The 25,288-nt window shown below is 34.2% G+C and overlaps 1 protein-coding gene across 2 annotated transcripts; it reads left to right on the forward strand.

The window, feature by feature from the left end:
- Positions 1-447: 447 nt before the first annotated feature.
- Positions 448-24,459, forward strand: Nplp1 (Neuropeptide-like precursor 1). 2 transcript variants are annotated; one of them, XM_018451568.1, is made up of 5 exons: positions 448-561; positions 19,194-19,657; positions 19,923-20,788; positions 21,300-21,447; positions 22,762-24,459. In XM_018451568.1, the coding sequence occupies exons 1-5, from the start codon at positions 484-486 to the stop codon at positions 22,973-22,975; spliced, it is 1,770 nt and encodes a 589-aa protein (XP_018307070.1). In that variant the 5' UTR covers positions 448-483; the 3' UTR covers positions 22,976-24,459. The 2 variants fall into 2 exon arrangements, with proteins under 2 accessions (XP_018307070.1, XP_018307071.1); XM_018451569.1 differs by lacking the exon at positions 21,300-21,447 and having other exon boundaries at positions 22,762-22,916.
- The last annotated feature ends 829 nt before the right edge of the window (positions 24,460-25,288 follow it).

The following is a 25,288-nucleotide window of genomic DNA, read 5'->3' on the forward strand; positions in this document are numbered from 1 at the left end:
TTTTTGCAATAAATCTGGAAGAAGATAGCACAATTGAGTAGTAACTTTCCAATAAAAAGCACTACTCCGTTACCATTATGCAACGCCACGGTCAAACACTCTTCTCCATCGACGAGCAATAAACGCGGATATTAGCCTCGTTACAGTCTCGAAAAATACTCTCTTGTTGCCATGTTTCTTCTTTTTTCCCTCCCTTGCGAAGAATTCGCGGCTTATTTCGCCTCTGAGCCATGCTCCGTGTCGCAAGAAGGAGAGACAACAAAAAAATAAAAAAATAAAAAGGACAGCCACGACCATCGCGTACGTATGTACGTACGTACGTCGCATGTGGGTGCGTTATGGGGCGAGGAGAACGCTTGGGGGTGGAGAACGCCTGCGCCGGCTGGAGTGCACCCTATATAAGAGGCAACACATTCTGAAGAGCGATATTCACATTTGGAAGTCCGCGTCGCGACGGAGAGGCTGATCGTCACCTCCGAAAAGATGATGGGATTCACCAGAAGTTATCTCGTGAGCTTGTTCCTCTACATCTCCATTGTCAACGAGATTCGCCAGCCTGCGGTGAGTGGTCCCTTGCTAATTTGTTTTTCCTTCTCCCCGCGACGCAAATAGTTCGTCTCTGTAGCGCCGGACTTGAAAATATAAAACTGTTCTCTATTTTATTTAAATAAAATTGAGTTGAATAGATAATATAAAATAGTTTTATACATTAAAGAGTTTGTCGAATCGATTGAGGATATTTAAAATTGCAATACAGAGATATATGCTTATATTTGTCTTTTAGCTGCATATTTTTTTATATTGAGTGATTTTTCTTTAAAAGAATATTTAGCTAAGGTAGTTTTCAATATTTGCTACAAAGAATAACATAAAGATAAGTGTTCACAATATTTCTTTAATCCCGGCATAGGTAAAGCGAAATTTACGTAAAGATAATTAATAAATCAATAAATAAAAGAAAGGCTACGAGCTAATTAAAATATAAAGAATATTTAATATTCGTACAAACGTTTCGACGCCGATCGGGTCATTTTCAATGTAAAAACAAATAATATTACAAAAGTTATCGAAGTATTCGGTCAGATTACAGTATCCAGTGAAACGTCGGTTTCTGTATTCCCTATTATTTGATGTGTGCGGTCCATATGTAAAATTAGCATCATTTAACTGATATAAAAGTAATCTCATCTTATTTTTTCAAATCTACAATCTTACAAATAATTTACATCAAAATAAAAATAATAAACTGACATTGCGTTACAATTAAAATTAAATTATATAATCAAGTATGTATATTTTATAATAATTTAGTACCAATTAAGTTACATACATACATATATATATACCTTGATTTGTCGTAATGATGTGAGTCAAACATTGAGAGAAAAACGCAAAATTAATTAAGTCGTATACAATAGGCAAAAATAAGCCATAATACGATATATTGGAGAGAACATGTATCTTCGACGATATTAGGCGACGTTATGATAAAAAGGAAACAAGGAAACAAAGAAAAGACAATAAATGAAAGGGGACAGAGGACAATATTAGGAAGGGGAAAAAGATTGTATAATATTGAGATATGATTCTGGCAGAGAATTTGTATCATTTTGTTTGTTTATCCCATGTTTTTGTCTTTTAATGTGAACCATCTCCGATATTAGTCTCTTATTATAAAAAAAAACTCACATTACGACAAATCAAGGTATATATATGTATGTAACTTAATTGGTACTAAATTATTATAAAATATACATACTTGATTATATAATTTAATTTTAATTGTAACGCAATGTCAGTTTATTATTTTTATTTTGATGTGAATTATTTGTAAGATTGTAGATTTGAAAAAATAAGATGAGATCACTTTTATATCAGTCAAATAATGCTAATTTTACATATGGACCACACACAAATAATAGGGAATACAGAAATAACCGATACGTTTCACTGGATGCTGTAATCTGACTGAATACTTCGATAACTTTTGTAATGTTATTTGTTTTTACATTGAAAATGACCCGATCGGCATCGAAACGTTTGTACGAATCTTAAATATTCTTTATATTTTAATTGGTTTGTAGCCCTCCTTTTATTTATTGATTTATTCTTATTGAGCTATATTATTAATTTATAATTAATAAATATTTTGATAATAATTTATTTTTTTAATTTCGCTTCTTCGAATTTGACGTTCGAATCTTATTTTTTCGATAAAATTCATTATGAACACTACTTTAGACTCTTTCATTTTGACTTTTATAATAAAGCTGTTTTATGGGACTTGGTTTATGGAGCCTGTATAAAAAATTGTGTTATTATCCTATGCTTACGTTATTGATTCCGAAATATAGTAAGATATTTAAATTCCTATTTAATGAGAGATATTTTGAGCCTGTATATTACATGTATTTTATTTTGCATTAAAATTTTTGAAGCTACGTGATGCGACTGTTTGTTTCAATCAAATCGGAAAATTGAAACAATAAAGTATTAAGTGAAAATAGACCAAGGAATGTTCAACACCATTAAGCGAAGAAGACCATATTCGACGGTCAAGATGGCTCTTAATATTTAATAATATTTTTTGCGTGAATTTTATAATTTTTAGTTCAAGTAATAATACGCTTAATACCTTAATGGTGCGGAACATTTAATTTAATCAATGTGCATTTTCTTTTGAACTGACCTTTCGGCCGAGTTTGATGAAATGAGCCAGTGATTACTTTGAGCGTATAACGTGTTTACAACGTATTTGGATAAAGGAATGTTTGGCAGGCACTTGAGGTATGCACTTGCAAAATTGCAATCTCGCATCATCTTACAGCGGTGTGTATATCCAAGTTTTGAGAAATTCCTTAACGATTAATTCCACAGCGATTAAATCCTTGCTACCAAAATTCACGCGAGCGAGGACAGTCTTGACGCAATAAAAATATTTAATTCTTGTCGAGATTGCGTTTTTCTTAGAAAAAAATGTCTTGAAAAGAATTTAAACATATACATAAACGAAAAAAAGTATTGAGCGTGCGATTTGTGCTTGTTTGACTGGAACGTAGATAAAACGTCGTGTAATTTTATGGGACGGTGCCTGTAAAAACATGTTATGTTATTACCCCACATTATTTACATAATTCCGGAACGCAAATAAAATTTCTTATCTCTCAGCTTCTTAGGGCGAGGAGCTGTAAAGCCTGTTAGAATAAAAAAAAGGCGTAGCGAATAACGATCGTTCTATGTATCAAGAGTTTTATAAAACATTTTCCACCTCTTTTGTCACTCACATTTCCAATGTTATCTGATATTTTATCAAATTTTTACACTCGGCCAGCTGTATTGTTATACCCGTCATTTTCCGTATACAAAGTTTACGAACCGGATGGCGAGACAAGCGCGTACATATATCGTTTACAACGAACGGTAGTCGAAAGGAAGAACAAGGAAGAGCGAACACGCCCATTTCTCTTTGTGCATCTAAAATATCGGATAGAATCTCGAATAATACCGAATTTCGATTCCTCGGGATAGTGCTTGCACTTTTAGACGATCCGTGAGGTATGATTTATCGGGAACGCTCTCGTTCGAACATAGAAAATTCAAAGATGCACCGTTGGGAGTGAGCTAACATTCAGCACAGCTGTCCTGCCGTTTATGCTTTTAAAGAGCTTTGCAGATCCGGCAAAGAGAATCAGTTGATCGAGCGGATTACAATTTGAAATATACGTCATATATGCCGTGTATATTTAAAATCCACCTAAAAATTACGGATCTATCGATCGCGGTTATGAAACGGACTTCGTTTATTGGTTCTCTGATCCCTCGTGATTGGTTTTAAAGTGCCAAAGCCACTCTGAAAACAAAAATTCTTTTCAGAGAGAGCTTTTTTCATATATGTTCAAACGTATTGTATTCGCTCGCCAAACGAAATTTTAAAAGCCGTGTGTATAGCATTTTTACGAGTACTTGAAAATAAATTACATTTTTTAAATAACAAGAAATTACAATGACATAAAATAATCATGGAATACCTTAAAATATAAAATACTCTTTGTCCTTATTTTAGATTTTGCTTTTTTGATAATGATGAATGACAATTTAATGTGACGTGCTAATAACTTTGCGACGGATTGCTCGATTTTATCTTATTAGATAAAGTATCAGAAAAATCTTTCTAGATTAATTCTTCGATTCTTTGTATGCTTGGCTCTATACTTGTATTTTAATTACGCCAGATTACATGCGATCAAACAGACTATTAGTTTTTCATGTACAAAGAGAGAGAGAGAGAGAGAGAGAGAGGAGAGAAAAAGGGAGTACTTGTTCTTCGATCACGCACGATGCGTAACTAGGGAAAGCTGAGAGCCCCCTAGAATGAAAAATGTCCTCCCTGCCAGAAGTGGGTCAATGATCAAAGGAAATATTTACTGCCGGTTTCAATAAATGTCTAAATCTTAATATCTAAATGTAGTAAGTCAATTTAACGAAAAAATTACAGTTTGATCCCTAGAGAAATTGGAAAATCGGTTTTAAAAGCATTTTTGTCGTCTCATATTAAATATTTTTATAATTGATTATTGTGATTTTGATTCTAAAAATTGAATTTATTGGTTTTTAGATTAACTTGTACGCGCTGGAGATAATTCTGTAAATTTTAATAATTTCCGAATGCACAGAATAGGAATAAATTATTTCGTTATTATCGCAACAAATTGTTCGTATATTATATATATATATGGTATATATTGTCAACAGAATGGTGAACCGCAAGACGAGATTTGGCTGTTGAACCAAGTTCTATATGACTGAACTTTCTTAATATCACACTGTAAATTTGTATAGGGAGCGAAGTTCCCGCTTACTGACAATCCTCAACTATCCTCAACTTTGTAAGCCGTTCGCCAAACTCTTCCTTTTCATTTTCATTTCTAAAAGTGGAATCTTGCCTCTGTTTATCCTCTTTGTAAATATGTTCTTCGTCACGATCCTTTCAGAAATCTGCGTTTCGTCTTATCGTCCATCTAACATCAAAGTTTATGTTAAATGATATCTCTTATTCATATAGATGGAATCAAAAATAAATATACACAGCAAATGTATTTTGCTGTTTAAATGCCATCGTCGAAACATATCGCACTCATTTATTTATGGGTATAATTAATTTTTATAATTAGAAATTTAAAAATATATTTTTTGTTTAACGTTTGTAACTATATGGTTTTATGCTATCAGTATTCACGTTGTTAAATTAAATTGACGTCGTTAAAAAGTAATTGATCTTTTTTTGCGAAACTATTGTATAAATTGTTTTGCTGACAAGCATTGATAGCAAAATTAAATTGCGTTTCCACGTACGGTATAAAAAAGTGCTTTTACAGAGAGATTTTATTTTCACCCATTTTGTGTGACCAGCATCAATAGACGTTACGTCGCGAAAATGTCATGTAAGAAAAGGTCCAAAGGTTTCATTAATGCTAAAGATGTAGGGAGTCAAACCTGTTGCCTTCTTTATTCAAGGCGGCGAGAGGAATGGGAAAACGTTTTTAATGATTTACTGCATAAAGCGCTTTTTATTGATCTATCAAAGCACGGAACGCGTGCTCTTCAAAGAGACTACTGATCGTAATTCCGACGTGGAATTCAATTAATTCCCTAAAAGTGATCACTTTTGTTATGCGTTGTACTGGTTTATCATAAATAAAGTACTCGCGAAATCAAATCTGATTGTTTCCCGCGAAATGTTATAGCATACCTCATAATATCCGCTTTGTAATAATCTCTTGTGTTGTATTTAGAATGAAATTGAATCGGTGTATATGATTTAATTTAAAGGTATGTTTGAAAGTACGTCTCATTTAAAACGTTGTTTATTGGAATTAATTTGCTTTTATGAAGCGGCAAAGTCCGTCTCGCTAGAGACCGACTGACACTACGCGAGTATAAATTTATGAGATATTACAAGATATCTCGAACGAGCAGACTACGGCGAAACATGTATGATGTAGCTGCGTACATTGTGGTGATCTAAATAGCAGTGGGCGTTCTTAATCGACGAAAACAAAAGGCCAGCGGCTTTCACCGTGATGTTATATGCACTATAGAAATTGGTCGGAGTGAAGGTGCTTCGTACGTGCATAGAGAGATGCGTCCGTGTACAAATTACATTGTTAGGAAGTAGCGCGGTCTTCTTGAAAAGACTCTTTTGGAAAGACGCAAATTATTGCTCACGATAACTCGTGTATTATACGAAAAGAATAGTATTATCTCTTATTCACGCGATCTAACTTTAAAATTAAATACACTTGCTCCAAATAGGACGTGAAAAGAACCGTGAGGATATACATCATGTTATACGTCAAAGCTCAAACTATAAATGTTCGAATTAAATAAGTAAAGAAGGATCAAATCGAGGGTAGATTTTGATGCCTGATAATATTTATACGTTGAACTTTTAAGTAGGTAGATGGAGATGTTCAGAACACCAAAAAATTTTATATTTATATTTTTTAATAATAATATATATATATAGAGTTAAATTTACATTAGATTTTTAAAATAAATAATATCAATTTAAGTAATGTAAGTTTATTAATTTTACATTTTTCTATCTCGAAGGGTATAAATTTTATAAGAGGAATATATAAAAATAATAAACTTTAAAACTTCCGGTAATATACTTTTTGTTTTTCTTTTTCAGAACAAAGTTTTTAAAATAATTATGCTTGAGATGTTGTGGCCACCTGTCTATTTAAAGATTAAATGTAAATACATCTTTTAGTTGCATAAACTGCATGTCGTTTACTGTCGAACTTGAGATGTAATCATAAACTGAAGCTGAAATAATAATTAAATTAAATTAAATTGAGAGATCGTCAATTTAATAACGATGCTTAAAAATTATTCTGGTTGGCGTGATATTTTTGTAATATAAATTCTTTTCAGTGTTTTAAAATGTTTCTTAGCATTATTATTCAATAGCATTAATGATCAATTTAATTTGCGATATTATTTCAGCTTCAATTTATGATTGCACTTTAAGTCCGACAGCAAATATTATAAATGTTCGCTTATTTTTCTTTACTCTCTTTTTGATCAGAAAATACTGGTAAGTTAAACGATTTGAGAATTTATTCGATATTGTTACAAGAGCTTCTATAGTACTTCTCCATTACGCCCAAAAAGCACACGCTAAATTAAGCATTCAGAGTTAATCTTGTGATCCGTTCGTTTCTTGGAGAAGCTGGGAGCACCCGCTTTGTCTAGCATACGTAGCCGTAATATAATTAAAGCCAGTCGATTTGAAGTTCACGGAACAGTTCTGGGAACTTCGAAAGCTCTTCATTTCGTTTTGTTGCATCCTCACCCTTGCGGACAAGAATCCTTCGTGGCGCGGTAGTCCGTGTCGTTCCACTCGAAGTAGTCAAAGACGGCTATAGTCAGACCAAGCGTAACTATTTACTGCTGTTCCAGAAATACTTCCCAAGAGTATCATTTCTCGATCTTATTGTTATCTCTGTTATCACGTTTAAACTTTACTTAAAATATCTCTTATCTCAGAATAAATTCTATTCATCAGAAATAAGTTCTTAAAATGTGAATTTTCTTAGGGTTTATTTAAGTATATTTAAGATACAGATTCCCCCTCCTAATATATTTTGTGTATTGTCTACAGAATGAAATGGGTCAAGTTTTATATACGTAGTGAGAGGATTACAGAACATTTTATTAGTTTTGAATTATGTAGTTTTTTTTTTAGAAGCGCGTCTTAAATATTTATGAGCGAGGATTCAGGAACAAAGAGCATCTTGTTTGTAGGACGTGTCTGATCATTTTATCGTCCGTTGAATTCTGCCGTAATCAGTGCGAAGGTCTTCTTCATGGCATCTGCGAGTCCTATATCTTCGATCAGTAATTTCCCTTCTACGCGGTCGTGACGAAAGCAAACGAGAGCGCGGCGACTCTATGCAAATCGAATTCAGATTGTTCGCATTGCACGCGGCGCTTTCTTAATTTATTGAACTTCGCACGCTCGACACCTTGAGTTTGCGTTCCGCAATACAAATGATTCTTTGAATAAAAATTTATCTTTTCAATAAATGTCTATCGTACGAGAACAGATGTTTGCGTGTTAAATGCAAAGAAACGGCGGACGAACATGCCACTGTACGAATAATTGCATTCGTACCTACTCAGATTAATTCCTCGATTAATCCTCAGAAAGTTTGATTTGCGCGAAGCATTAATCACACGTACATACACGCGGCACTTGTTATCAACTAACGCACCCTGTGTTGCGGTACGTCGTGATTTATCGTCGCCGTTTGCAGCATCGCTCGCATGACGAATAACAAACTATCTGATAAAAGAGATGTACATCTTTTCGCGAAATATATGTATTTAATTGTACAGGATATCCAGTTTGCGCGCGAGCGAACTCATTCGACATGATTATTGATATTCCCTGTGAACATGCTGACAATATGGAACGCAACGGTGACGCTCGTCGCTCCGACTGCTCCGATTATGTCGACGCGATCTTTAAATTACAAATATCCCGTGTTAGGATAAGAGCACACGATAGACAAAAGTCGGCCGACTGTTTGTGTTGTTTATATTTTATAAATACAGCTTTGGCTAAAAATATTAATTATGCATCTTTACAGAAAGAATGATTTTGTTGAGGTATCTAAAAATTTTAGGTAGATCCAGATCTACAGAATCTGAAAATTATTTTGTTGAACCATCAAAATAATTACGTAGGAATCTTAAGCATGATGAACAATGCAGCAAAATGTCTTAATATTCTAGCAACCAGTTTGAATGTCCTATATAATTATTTCAATAGTCCAATAAAGTTATTTTCAGATATCTATTCAGCTAAATTTTTAGATACTTCGGTAAAACCATTTTTTTTCATATTATTAACTATTATTTAATGTTTAGATCAAACATTGCTTTATGGTATTTGTTGTCAATTATCTTTTGTTTTAAGAATCCTTTATATATAAATTTATTTATATAATATTGTTAACTAATAGTAAACAATCCATGCATGCAATTACATGCATTGCCAAGGACTTTTCATAAACGACAGTCGGCTGACACTTTATCTATCTGCTCCTTGGATGATGTGGTCTAAGAAAGTGATTGATCGCTAAGTCAAAAACTGATTAAAAATATTGTTCCCATTTTACCATCTGAAATAAATTATTGCTACGATTATGATATTTCACATATTTTTTCTGTTACATTAAATATATCTATATACAGCTTTGAATAGAATCAAACAATATGCTACGAGAGCTTCACATATGAACTTAATTGACGCGAATTTAAGTAAGACATTAGTTTGAGAACTGCGTTTTGCGATGGTTTGTACACGATTGAGTGTATAGCAGTTCGAAAAAAGTGGTGAAGGACGTTTTCACTCTACGTGTGCTATTCAGGTAGAATACAAAACCATAATAAAATCAAGATGACATCAAGATGACGCACGATCGAATTATCTACAGAATCGTCATTGTTCTACATGTACCTGACGACGTGTTCGACGTCGTCGCGTCACGTAAATTGGATACAAGCATCTTACGTCGAACGTGTGGTACAAATTTAAATTAAAGATTAAAGTTGTCAAGCGTAATAAATGGTTTAAGTGATTAAAAGGCCTGCGCGCGTGATTAAGCTTGCGAATACCGGATGGCTCGTCGATCATAATTCCGATCATAATTCCGCGTATCGATCGCGCATTTCGCCACAAGATCGTAATAATTCTCTCGTTATTATTTGAAAGAAACATGACTTTCGCGAAAGATTGATGTCGTTTATCGAACAGATGTGCTCCCGTTCTCCGTTATCAGAAGCTCCTGTATGGATTTTACAAGAAAGTGATGTAACACGATTCTTTTGACGTTGTCACGCGTGTTATTTGAAGCGTCGCTGTGCTGCTCCGACTTAACTAAAAAGCGATAGTGAACTTAGTAGTGTAATAAAAATTGATGACAATATTCAACAATAATTTAATACTACGAACGATGATTATACTCTCTAAATTCTTTGGAGTGCAATTTCACTCTTAAAGATTAAAAATTCTGTCATTCTTCTTCGAGAGTCGCAAAGTTTTTACTCTTTACAGTAAGAATCTACTCCGAAGAATGTAGAGATTACTTTTAACTTAATTGGTATTCGCTCCGAAATTTTCTTAATTGATATTCGCGGGTTTACTAATAATTTAAAACTTAAAATATATTTTTATTTAATGTTAACATTAACGAACGAATTTTTTTATTTGGAAGATATAGAAAGTGTATCAAATATAGGAAGTAAGATTATGTAACTTAAAATTATGTAAGGTCAAGGAAAAACAGTTGTTATAAATAATTTTCACAATGTCTGATGTGTAACTGAAAAAATGTCCAGATTCACTAAACCCGTAAATACCAATTATAAGTTCAAATACTAGCTGAGGTAATGTTTTTGGTCTGAATTTCAACAGACTCTTTATTTTAAAATGCTTATTAGCATTCATTATTAAATTAACGATCAATGTAATTTATCATGTTATATTGCCAATTTTAGTTAATAATTGCGTTTCAAGTCCGATAAATCGAATTGACATACAATTTATAGAACTGGATAATATAGATATTTTTGGAAATTCGCATATTGAATATTATTAAGCATTCTAATTTTAAGATCCGCTTCAACCGAAAATAAGATTCTATCATTTGATTTATTTTCATCGGTCTTCCACTTATAATTATGAATACTAATTTAGGTTAAAGAATATAATGTTTCCTATTCTACTTCTCTAATACGCTAACGCTTTTTCTACTTCTATTGTGTATATTATGAAGGGTCGCTCACTACATTTCATTTTGTACATCCATCTGAATACATTTCTAATTTAGTTGGTGAACCTTACCACATGTTATCATCCTCCTTAATCAGATTAGAGTTTGCACCGTCTCGTGCCGCTAAAAGAAGGCTTATCTGCACGGTATAAACGAAAGGAGCTCGAATGGCATGTCTAAATGAATGTCTTGTATTTTAGAAATCTCGTAATTTGGATCGGAAACATGTGATAGTTAATTAACGCTTACTCGAAGATTCCTGAAATAGTATTTGAACTGAATTAATACTTCGGCAACTTTGGTAATCCTTACTTTTGCGTTCATTGCGAATTTCATTTCTGCCATTCTATTTCCACCTTTATTTACGAAGGATATAAATGTCACGACTCGTTTTACCCCAGAGAGTCACTTTTATTAGCTGTTCTCGGTACATTTTTGGTGATACCCTTTAATGTCGATCACCCTGATTGATGGATATAATTGTCTTCAGAATGGAAAGAACCAGTCACGATCATCGATACATCAATCGCACAGTATAAAGAAGACTTGTGATCCTCTTTTTTCCGACAGTTAGTTTAGGTGCGAAAGTCGTAGGTGGAAAACGAAAAATCGATGAGAGGTGATAACATCATTTAGACGGCTCACATCGTCTCTTACATTAAGTTCGCCTATCGTATTGAATATTTTTTGAGCGATCTGTCACCGAGAGGACCTTCTTTCGTACAATTTATGTTATTTCCAAGAAAATGATACACGCCGTCTCGTTAATCACATCTTTTCGCAGAAAACGAGGCAGCTCCGAACTTCGTATGTCCACGCGTGGGACGATACGGAGGAGTCATTGATAGAGCGAGATCTCTTTTATAATATCAGTTACGTCATGAGAAAGTGGCGTGACATGCATATCGTAGCGTTATTCTTTGAATAAAAAGCTCTGGTAGATCAGAGGTGGCATTATGTAAAATAAATTAGCGTATACATTTGTAGGGTACTTTTGCCGTTTCAAATGAAAATAGAATAAAACGCGAAATAGAAATCGAGATAGATTATGGTTCTCGGTGACAAGATGTGATTGTTAAACACAAATGTTACAAAAATAAGTAATAAAATAGATCGCGGTGTCGGACTAAAGTTGCATACATTGCAACACGTGATTAGGGCAGTTTAGAGGTCGACGCAAATTTGAATACTCAGACAAGTTTTGCTAATGTAATTTGCGTCACATCTGTGGAGGAGACTTTGTCATTTCGGTTAAAACTGTTATATTTTTTGTTATAGTCTTTAAAAATATAGCCATTCTTGTATTTTATATATATATATATATTTAATAATTTTACATACATATAAATTATTATTGAATACTGCTATTAATTTGGCGTTAATAATTTCTATCACGCTATACCGTTAATGTTTAATGTCAAATTCCACCCAATTTGAGTTATTTTTAACCGTTTCTATAGGTCACCATTGTTTCCATATATGTCATTAACGTAACTAAAATGTTGGAATTAAATAATTTAACGAAAAAAATGTATTAAATTTGATTCATATTTAGTCTATTATTTGCTAAGTGCATATGTTCGTATAAACGTTATTTACTTTGAAATTAACCCCAAAAATTGATAGATTTACATTTTGATATACATGGAAGTTAAATAACAAATGTTACCATTGGTCCTTTGATATCTAACTAAAGTATAAAATGTACTGAAAAAATAATAAAACGCTAAATCGAGACGGATTATGATTTCTGATAACGAGACATAGTTATTGAACAAGTGTTACAAAAATAAGTGGTATAAATACATAAATCACGTCAGACTGAAGTACCAACATATACGAACACGATTAAAGCAGCCTACTTGACACAAATCTAAATACGCACGCAAGTTTTGATAATGCGATTATCCTAACTAGCTTATAGTACACGAGATCGAGTAATCTCTAATGCAGCGGTATATGCTTAGCGGGGAATGCTAATGAATGTTATTGTAAAGTAGCTTCGCATTAATTTTCCTGCTCAGTACATTTTCCGTTCTAAGCTTTCAGACAAACAGTTAAAATCCGATTTAAAAATGTCAAATTATCATACGCGTGAAAATTGAGTTTTGTACACAGTATTATAGTGAAAGTTACTTATTAAATAATAAATTTTAGTAACAAGGTTCCTCGAAGCGATTTTGTTATAAAAGTATTTCGTCGTATTATTTTAAAAAAAACGTTACGTGATGAAGCTGAAAATTTTTTCGTGGAACATCCCTCGAGTTAATTGCATTTTTAATTTAATATTTCTTGAATATGTATTATATGTATAATAATTAATATTTTTGAGTTTAAATAAAACCTGATTGAATACACAATAAAATATTAATAAATGACTACACATATATCTCTGGAAAAAAATGTGGAAAAGAGAAAGAGGAAGAGGGAGATTTTAAAAAAAATTTTTAGTTTCTCTTCATTCTCTTTACAGAGTTTTTATTTCGCTAAATAAAAATATATTCGCAACAGCGAGCAAAGAAAGTCGATATTTTATGAGGCATACGAAAGAAAAAACACATTTAGCTTTTTGACAGATACGGAAGAAGAAGTTTTTGCCTGCACTTTAAATACAATTTGCAGGGCAAGTAACGAATGCATATAACATCAGTCAACAATGGTGAAAACTTTTTTGAGAGCGCATTGTCGAGAATCCAAAGTCTTCTCATACCGGCTTTATGACGATCTTCAGATTGGTCGCTTTTGCAAAACTGTGTTTTCATTTGTCAAGGGCACGCAACTATATTCTCATAAGTGAACTTACTAGCGGGACTCACAAGGCGCAGTTAATCGCCTGTAAAAAAAGGCAATGTCGAGAGAATACAAATGCGTTCTTCAAGCCGCATAAAAGAACGTATCAGTAACGTGGCGCATGTTGAATGTGGCATCGACAGATCGGAAAACGCTTTGTCACTTGCCATTGCGCCTCGCTCAAGTACACTTCGCTTATGTATTTCCAATTCTTTCGCAGCGAAATTTTGTCCAGTTTGCAATTTGCTGTGGTCAGTAAAGTTTCTTCATTAAAGACACAGTTTTGAGTAAAAAATCAAATAATCTCTGGACAAATATAATATGCATAATCATAATAAATTTATGATATTGCTCCGTTTTAAATTCTAATTGTGCTTATAATACGCATTTTAAAATTATTAATCAATGTTATGTAATGTTTTTGAAAATTCATTCTTCTGCGCTTAATGAAGGAAGATCGTTAATAATTTATTGTAACATCAATGTCAATAATATTTCTTGCGTCATTTGAAACAAGCAGAAGAATTTTATTATCAGGGATTAAACAAATCCACATATTTCCATTGAAAAATATAACCTTTAGAATGTATGAATCCAATAGATCCTTGATATCCCTACGGAATTTGTGCGCATCGAGAGCTAAACGTTTACTTTGCCGATAAACTAACTCAAATGCAAAAACATGATACTGAAAATGGAGCAGATGGAAAGAAGGAGCGAGAGAATTCAGGAGTATCTGTTCAAAGGACGGAGAGATGTGGGCGATTGAAAACTTTTACAACCAAATTTCGTACACAAGACAGCAAGAATTTACATTGCTTCATTCCGTAAAGAACGTCCTTTTCAATTTGCCCAAGTATTCGAATATTGCGCTCCATGATGCCAGGTGAATTTTATCTCCCAAAAACTATAGAAAGCTTGACGGTAGCGTATTCTTCGGTGATGACATCGGAGAGGCAATTCAATAGAAATATCTGTATCAAATTGACTCGCTCGAAAGGACCGGTAAATTGAGTTTCTTGTAATAATACTATAAAGGACCGGTAAATTGAATTTCTTGTAATAATACTATAAAGTCACTTTTAAAACAGGATTTGTATAAAAAATTTGAACGTTAATTGAATGTTAATTTGCAATTATTTTGATAAATTTGTATTAATTTTTAACTACAAATAACATTTTCCAGAGAAGTAAAATTAAAATTAATACTTGTGAATTTAACATTTAAAATAATGTTTCGGATAAATGATCAGGAGGTTCGTACATGTAATATTATGTCATTTGAAATTGTGGCATATTCCGTTGAGTATTTATAATTTTGCGAGGATTTATGTCATATATGTGTTTGTTCGTAGTTAAATAATAATAGCTATTTCGCATATTTTATAAAAAAAATGCGCGCTAATTCCACTGTTTCAACTTTTAATTCAACTGTTAGCTTGGATCCGACTTCATCATTTTGTTACTAATTTTGCAAAAACAAAAGCAAAATTTCGGATAAATTATCCATTGGAGGAATTAATACTTGGTATTTGGTATGATGTAATTGGCGAAACGTAGGTTTTCATTACAGGATAATCCACGTAGTTTCCTAGGAATTCAATTTAGTTCTACTAGCCAAGGACTACGATTTAACATGCATCAAAGAGGCGGAAGGGTTTAATGAAACACGGCCGTGATCATCGGTAACACTTCCCGCGTACAAGAATGATCCTTTGACCTTTTGCGAAGCAACAGTATCCAGAAGTGAGCCAATAATTAAACATTTACTTCATTCACGTTGCAAGATGGAATTTTCGTATCACTTACTAAACAGAGTGATTTGCGAGAGATTTACAAAAATTATATCATAAACTTCGATAATTCGTATAAATAAAGCTTGTTCGATTAGGTAATATAAATTGTGTATATTTTAGTTATATGTATATTTTATTATCGAAAACGAGGTTATGTAAAAGTTATATTAAAAATTTTATTGAAGAGAATTTTGTCAAAGAGGATGTGAAACGGGCGATAAACGAAATCAAATTACTGTAGCTGCGCAGTCAAATTTCCACAAATGTACGTGTGTTTCTGCTACGCACATTTGCGTACATTTCTCATAAGCAGAAACAAGATTGTACAATATGAAACGCAGCAGGTGTTGCGTGATGTTCCATATAAACGTGTGCAAGAAATATTAAAATTCTTACAGTATCTTCTTACAGTATCTTCTTAAAACCGAGTGAAGAATGGATTTTCTTATCTATTAATGATTTTTGTAACAAACTTCATAGATCTTTTCTCGAGTGTAAAAATTCTCTTTATATCTCTGACAAGTTTATATGCGAACTTCTTTAGCGGCGCAGTAAGTTATTGCCTAGCTCGATCAAATTATACAAACATTTCAAACATTATAAAGTTCATCTGACATTCCGAAGTTTATTTAATACTAGAATCTATTATTATGGAGAGGTTTCTTTTAAAATTTATTTTGTCCAGTAATTTGATATTTTATATTTCAAAAGTTTCCGAATAAGAGAGCATCACGCAGCACAGAAAAATTGTTTCAATTTTCATGAATATTGAAATTTGTTTAAATTCAACGCTGTACGATGTGTAAAATGTAGACTACAGATGTCACATGGTTCTCTGGTCGCAGACGTGTGTTGTAATTGTAGCTATCATATGCAGAGCTTGACGTCAAGCGCATCACCGAAATTGGATTTGAAGCGTCACTAATCTACCACCGTAATAACGTTAATTACCAGGCGGTGACAAATATTTCCTGATATATTGTACTAAAATCATTGTTTACGCTCATATCCTATTTGTATTAGTTTCAACATCAATTAGTTTCAACTTCCCGATGTCGAGTCTTGACAATTTACCAATTTTGTCGCATAAACTGTTTTTATTAGTATCTGTTATCATTTTTTAAATTTTCTTAATAATGCGCACGCTTTCAAAAATGATAGTTTCTTTACCGCGATGTCAAATATCACATTTTGATGATATAGAAGCATGTTCAAATGCGCGTCGCTTACGCTTTCATACTCAAAGGATATTATCAAACATTCACAAAGGCATACGGTCACAGTTAATATCAACGACATATGACCGAAATTTGCAAACTGTTCCACAGTTTACACGAAGCAGAACAATATTGCGAAGGTACTTTGAGTCAGTTCCATTGGAATTGGCATAAATTTGGAGGTAAAGTAAATCATCGCTAAATCAGACCATCATGTGAATTAAATTATCTAACAAAATTAGTCTGATAAGAGTAAAGTAAAATAAATCATCGTAATTAAATAGGGTGATACACAAAATGTCATACCATTTAGTTTATGTTATAAGATATATATTTATTTTTAATTAAAATGAAAAACTGGTATAAAGAAAATTTATTAACGATTATCAAAGTCTGAAAATTGAATAATTAAATGGTGTTATATTTTATATGCCATTTTGTGTATATAATCTCTTTTATTTTTTCCATTGTAAAATAACATAAAGAAACCCTGGAATATTATATTTAAATTCTTTTATAAAAGACGCAAATATATTGAAATATATTGAATTTAAATTTTTTTATAAAAACGCAAATATACATTATTTTTAAATCTGTATATATCGACACCTGTATTGAAAGATACGAATTTTATAGAATGCAATAAAAAATTTATTACCGTTGCAAAGCCTACATAAACGCTGATAGCGATTGATATCGCACAAAGTTCCAACGGTAGACGTCAAACGTTACGTATTTTCAGCATTTCGCGACCCGTGCGATATTCCCTTCATTACCATTTTCGTTCCGCGTAAACTACAGTGTAATATATCTGCGATCATAAATGGCGTGTCGCGATCGCCACAGGATTTAATTCATCCCTGACATAGGGGTGATCATTTAATTATAGCGCAGCTGGCACGTATTTCGCATATTATGCATCAGATTAATTCTCGCGTATCTCGTATCTCGTCGAATTTTCATAAATCCACGTGAACGCATCATAGTATTGCTGATATTGCGCTACCGGCGTCGTCATGTTCTTCCTGAAAAATTAGTGTCAAAACGTGACGACCGCCTTACACGAGCCACGTGCACGTGACTCGAATTCACGACAATCGATTAAAATGGGATTTAATGGAATTATATAAATGCTCGGTTACCTTGAGCGTTGTGGAAATAATGGGGGATTGAAATGAAGTGGAATGTCGGAAACATCGAGCAGATCGTGCTGGTATTTTATTTCTCATAATAAATTCTATGAGCTCTGTTATCGGTTTGCTTTTATAAACTTCACCCGTGATTTACTCTACTAATTTGGTAATTAATTTTTCCGTAGTACAAACATATTTTTATCATTTTCCACATTAAATGATAATCATATATTATAATTCATAATAATAAAATTTACTGGGAAAAAATTAAGCATGCATTTTATAATATATTTATATATTGTATTATTATACATAACAATATGATCTTGAAATTCTAGTATTAATTTATGTATTTATATATAAATACACATATACAAACTAATGCTAGTACAATATTTCAAGATCTTTATGTACGTGTTAACCATCAAAGGCAAAGATAAAATAAGTTACTGTTTTTTTAAACGAGAGAACTATATGGTAAAATAAATCTAAATGACGTCACAACTGTCAACTCCGTTTGTCAAAATACGCAGCAGTTGAAGGATAATACAAAAACGATATCGTTCTGTCAGCGAGAGAGCAAATCACCTGGAAATCTATCACTGTCAAATAAAATATGAAAGAGTATAGATTCTTCCTGCATTTTATTGTCTTTTTTTTTTGATGGTTTAGTTTATATGAAATTCAACTCAACATATATTGATATATATTTGCGCGATATTCTCGAGAACACATTCATGTGTGATATTAGACTTCGTCGTTTTGAAAGCATATATATATATATATATATCGTAGAGAATATAATAAAATTGCATAATGAGGATCGACAAATTCAACAATACCAAAGACGAATGTTCTAGTTTATCAGATATTTCAATTTCCGCATGTCTCTTGCATTATTTTTATTATTGGAGTTTATTGGAATGTAATTATATAGCGTGTAACGCCGATAATATTTTATGTATCAATAGCGATTATTACCTACATATAATTAAATGAATACTCAGAGAAAAGAACATAGTGATAACAATTATATAGATGACAATTATATAAAAGTTTTATTTCTCTAAATTTCTTGGAGTGGAATCTTACTCTAAAAAGTGAAAATTCTGTCACTCTTTAACAGTGAGATTTTACTCCAAAGAATTTAGATATTTAGAATTAATGTTACAATTAAATAAACTATTTTAGAGTTTTATTGCAATTAAAAACAGTTTATTTAACTATATACATAAATATATAGTTGCTACTACTATATTTTTTCTAAGTGCAATATGTATATGTATATCAATATATATCGAATAATGAAGAAATATTGAAGAATATGAATATAAGTGCTAGATTCTTTTGTGCAAAAAGTAAGATGCGAAGAGGACCTATTGATCCGTAACCGATCACGTTTCGCTCCAGGTAACATGTCAAGACGAAGAAGGCAGTCAATGCATACCAAAGAAGACCTTCCTGGCGTTGCTGCATTTACCGGAAGTCAGTTCGAATCTGGCGGCGTATTCGAGGACAGCGAGAATAATTCAGGAGGCGAAGAACTATAAGAACGGCATGGCTCTTCTGAAAGCTCTTAGTTCCGAGGAGAATGACGACGTTGAGATCTGTGTACCTAGTGATGTCTATCTGGAGCTCCTCAGGGATCCTGCGTTTCGTGGACATCTCAACGTCATGCCTCGCACTCACAAACTGACTGAATTTCCTGCACGTCTTCTGTATGACAGCGAGGGGATTGATTCGCGGGATTTGATTCCCGAATCGGAAAAACGCAGTCTCGCTACCTTGGCCAAAAACGACGATCTACCAATCATCGTACAGGAGCGCGAGAACGATGGCGATGACGAGGAGAAGAGGAGTATAAATATACCTAGGTATATCATCTGAGATCTTTCCGATTCTTGAATTTAATAATTTTGAACAGGAAATGTTTAAATTTCCGTACAAAAAAGATATGCCGCAATAAACATGAAAGAATTAGAAATCGTATTGCATTTTGATGATCTTATGACTCTTGTTGAATAAATACTATTTAATAACTTTATAATAATCTCATATTAATTTTATTATTAAAAATATTACCATGTCATATATATATATTTATTCAGTCACCTGACTTAATTAATTTGTTGAATTAAGCGATAATCTAGAGGAGCTGGTGCGCGCGTTAATGGACGACGAGTACCGTCGACGAACGCCCGGGATCTACGATTACCAAGTTGAGCTGGACCCAGAATTGATCGAGTATCCGTTAGACAAACGTAACGTCGGCGCTTTGGCACGAGACTTCGCATTGCCCACAGGCAGACGTCACATCGGGTCGGTGCTTCGCGAATACAGTACGCAGAGCGGCAAAAGGAACATCGGTTCTCTGGCCAGGCAGAGTATGCTGCCTATGGGTGGCAAAAGAAACCTCGCTTCTCTGGCGAGAGACTCGATGCTGCCGCAGACTGGTAAGAGAAACATCGCCGCGCTAGCCAGGGATTCCTCTCTGCCCTATGGTAAGCGATATCTCGGTTCGTTGGTTCGAAACGGCGGTTATCCGGTCCGTGGATACGACGAGGGCAAACGCAACATTGCATCGTTGGCCAGAAACGCCGATTGGCCCGATTTCATGAAACGAGGCGGCACCGCGAGTGCAGGCAGGATGATCGCCCGGGTGCTCAACCGTCACGGGAGATCCTTGAACGATCACGAGACACCCAGTGAGCCCTTGGACCTCCAGCAGCTTATCAGACAAGACCACGGGAACGATGCCAAAGTGAACGTTGCCGGCAACTGGCCCACATCCTTCAGCATCTCGGAGGAACTAGACGACAGCAGGGCGAAGAACAGATCAAATAGGAGGATGGACGCAGCCACTTCACAAACGAGGCACAAACGACAGATCGATTTTTCCGATGAGTATCCGCTGCCTGTCGTGCAGAATACCAACATACTCGATTACGAGGACATGATCGAGGCACTCGCCGATCATTATCCGAATGCGGAGAAGAGGTTCATGGGTGAGTAAAATTGGAGCATCCGATATTTTGGTTGGTATTCATCTGAGGATTGATACATTTATCTCCACGAGAGATAAATGTAAAATAAACTCCCACAAAATTCATTTTACATTTATAATATGCGTGACACGCGACATTTCGGGCGTTATTAATTGATAACCTTGTTAAAAACCTTAAATCCAATTTTACATTTATAACGCGAACGAAAGGCTATCAAATATCATAGCGCTATCGCGAATTTATCATGCTTCCGTTTTACGTGAGTAAAATTTAATATCGTATTTTCTTTCTTTTTGTTGATCAATATTTAAGCTCGCCGATTGTTCCGTCAGCTAGAAGAATCCGCATTAATTGCGGGATCACAATTCAATGGATTTTTTTCCCTTGCATCCACGCATCCATGACGCATCGTTGCTCATTCACCCTCAAAATTCCACAATAGCGTAGAAAAAAAACGGCATCGAACAAATCGACATCGTCTGTTGTCAACCATAAACTCTGTCGAGAACAGGTTCCTCGCCGGAGATGCCGGCCGACTCGGGCTACGCTGAAGTATTGCAACCAAGTAAGAGACATATTGGAGCCCTCGCACGCCTCGGCTGGCTCCCGTCGTTCCGTACACCACGATTCTCTCGGTCACCGCGATATCTGGTCGAAAGGTCAGGCCATTAGGCAGCCGCTCTCTGTCTCTCTGTTTCTCTATCCTTCGCCGTGCCCTCTTCTCCTACCTCGGTGTGATGTGTCAACTGTTTCGCCAGTACCTGTACTCAAGTAGAGCTCTACCTACAGACTGAGAAAATATGTCATATCTATATGTGTGCCAGTACCAACAGATTTATCAGCCACGTCACGTCACGTCACGTCAATGATTACCCACCAAATACCAACAACCACCTACCACCATCTACAAATCACCACGTACAAAATAAAACGTTCTCCAATTGTGTCTTCTTCTTCTACTACCACGATACCATCTCGGGACTCATCACGGTAGTTGGGTGTACAATGTTTCGATGTAGTATGTCTCGCTGTTAGAGACTACATATTAGATCATTAAAACGCTGGTAGTTGATCGATGTTAGACGATTAGACGGCGTAGAATCGGTGTTAGTAATTTTAGTTAGTAATTCTTAGTGTTTCTTATCAAATGGTTCTCAACATTAATTAATTTTTATCCTTTTAAAAATATATTTAATTACTAAAAATATTATTAAAATACTTTAATTATTCAAATTATTCAATTATTCGAAAAAATCACGAAGAATGAAGAGTGTGATTTATTTAAAGTTTCAGTCTCTCTATATTTACAGCCTACAAATGATTATTAAACTCAATTGTTGGGAACCATGAGTGCCGTGATGCGACATTTTTCTAGATTATGTTCAAAAATGCAGTGTTACTTCGGAATGTTTTTTATATTGTTTCATTTTTATTTTAATGGTTCGCGCGACATTACGTGAGTTTTCAGCAAAGTGGTAACTCGTGTAATTGATAGGATTAAGAACTATTTTGCTAAAGTACTTGTATATATTACATTGGTGTACATTACATTGATGTTAAATGTTCAATATATTGAACATTCCTGCGCTATCGGAATCTCTCTGGAATCATCGAGTTGACCATATTGGAAAAAAACGTCGATAATTGTTTTAATAATGTAAATGTTTCTGCTGTACATATAAATATTATCATTTATTCTTTTCTACACTAATCAAATTTTTTTCTATAAAGTAAAGCGTTTTTATAGAAAAAAATTTGAAATTTTTATAAATAATCAACAGCTGGTGCATGAATGAACTTTCGTTTTTATCAAATTTTCTGCCATCGTTTTCATCAAATAATTAGTGTTCGTGCTGACGCTGTCAACAGCGCGTGCTATCGATTAGTTACATGTTTAGAATTGATCCAATTGTATGTGATTGTCAAACGAGCAGCGTTCTGCGAGACATAACGAGGGTGCAAATGAATTTCAGGGAGGATCCCGCAGATGGGTCCTCGTCCAACTACACCCCCCACGCGTCGGCTAAGACTCGGTCGCTAAGACCGTTCATCCCGAAAACCCGCTACCTGCAGTCCCTGCATCGCCTGCACGGAGATTGTCGACATGGCTTCAAGAGGTTCCTGTTACCGGACATCGATAACTTCCTGCGGACATCGAACTCTCGCATCGTGTCCCATTCCATGTAAAAGCCCTCGCCTCGCCTCTCTGCTCGTCCAGAGCGACGATACCGTACAAATTACGTTATATATCGAACTCACACGTTTTACTCAGCGAATCGTAAGGGGAGTGAGAGGAAACGGATGTAAATATTCGGATCTTGTGTCTGACGTTCTTCCTTACTGGCCAATGATTATCCCTTGTCAACGGTAGATATCTACGAATATATATGTTTCGACCATTAATGATCTCTCAAGTAATAATCTATCAGCGAATAATAAAAATAATAATATCAAAAAATTGCTAAAAAAAAAAGAATTTAAAAAAGTTGATCAAAATTAGAAACGGTACGATGGAAGTGAGGAAGTCCGTCACGCAATTTAATCAGCGACTAATCCACAGACTCATTTAGAAAAATTGATCTTATCGCAAGATCCGTCGATGGACAATAAGCTTACTGCTCGCCGACAATAATAGTTTCACGTAATCCTAATGATTGACGCCTTAAATGTGCCGTCTGTTTTGAACAGATTTTAAACCGTTATGCGAAAAGCGTATATCTGGAAAAGAAGCAAATTTTTCTCGCTCAAAAATAAAGTATAGATTTTTCTCCGCAATTACAAGTTTCTGGATGTTATGTAAAGGACTTTGTCATCGATAATCTCTAAATTTACAAATTTCTGTAAACACGTATGTTTCTCTTAATATTTGTATCTCTCAATGCTCCTTCTAATCGATGTGTAGCAGACGTATCTGTCAATTTTTGTAATTCGTGTATTTTCCGAAGCAAGGCGAGAAATATCCTTGGTCGACGGAATAACAATAATATAACAACGATCGATCAGCTTACGGTTTGCGATTTGGCATTGGTTTCTGATCATTAATGCCATTTAATATCGATATCATTAATAAATCACTTTTGGATGTTCATCGAGCAATACCTTGCGATTTTTTCTTTTCTCGTTGCGTCGTTTGCGAAGATATATATATGTAAACGAACGAAGAGGGAACGAGAGGCCAATTTGGCCGTTAGTTTAACGATAAATCATCGCGAGGTCGAAATATTTTATTCCTTGGCCAATTTCCCATTTAAACGAGTGCAGTCACGGGAGAGGCTATATGTTACTTTGATGATTATTATTTAGCTTGGGCTTCACCGATAAATCATTGCGAGATCGAAATATTTTACACGGCGGCCGTGACGAAATGTAAGATCGTAAAAAAAAGATCAAAAATTTCCGTATGTCAATTTGGCGACTATTACTTGGTGAAAACATAAATTGTCGTCGAAGTATTAAAAAAAATGGTACGTTACTCGCAAAAAGAGTAACTTACAATTGCGAAACACGATACAATATCGACGACCATTAGCTAATCGAAAAAGACTTTACCTTCTCCAGATATTTCTCATCATGTTACGATCAGTATTTTTCCTCATCGTGATTTTAGGTAGTTGTGATGTTAAGAGTCAGATGCAACGAATATATATTCATTACATTTGTTAATTGCTTAAAAAATGTATTCGCTTAAAGAGCATGTCAAATATAACTATTGCTTCATTGGCGGAATAAAGCAATTTCCAATTCTTTTCATACAATTTTAAAGTTTGGAAAAGAATTTATGAAAAATATGAAGTTAATTACATGCTTCTCTTTTATCTTTTATCTTTTATAGAATTAGATCGTAAAACTTACAATCTATATATATCTGAATTAACAATTTCCATTTTTACAAATGGCATTATTACACGAATGTCTTTTTTATAATAAATTTAATTAAGAACGTTGCACTCACAGAAGCGTTCAAAGACTTTAAAACAGGAAAACAAGGAAAGTGGCAAGCATTTTTCAGGTAACGAACTAAGATATATAGCACCCGTTTGCGGTGCCATCCTCGTTCCTCGTCTACGAATATTGTCTCGTCATTTTCATTATTTTCTCGAAGTCCTATGATTACAGCCGTGAGACTCTCGATCGTTCGCACACATGCGTGCAAGATCGACGAAGCCAGGAAATAATCTCCGTGAGCGTAGTAACATGTATGATGTAAATGCCAGATTAGTGCTCAGAGAGCTTGCGAGCTCAATGGCGATAACGCGAATTCAGTTTCATCCTAATCTCCACATTGTATCTCATTTAAATATTGTTAGAAACGTCGTTGTGTAACATGTATGTGGTATTACACGTATACAATCGAAATACGCTCGATGTCGCGGCATCATCGGTCTATCATTGCTGTGGATGACATATAAGTCTCTGTCGAGTTCTCTTTAACTTTACGACTTAAAGTACTATGTGTTTGTCTAGACAATAATGAATAACCGAAGTGACAATAAAACGATA

This window comes from Mycetomoellerius zeteki, unplaced genomic scaffold, assembly GCF_001594055.1.
Source record: "Mycetomoellerius zeteki isolate Tzet28-1 unplaced genomic scaffold, Tzet1.0 scaffold312, whole genome shotgun sequence".
Lineage (NCBI taxonomy): Eukaryota > Metazoa > Arthropoda > Insecta > Hymenoptera > Formicidae > Mycetomoellerius > Mycetomoellerius zeteki.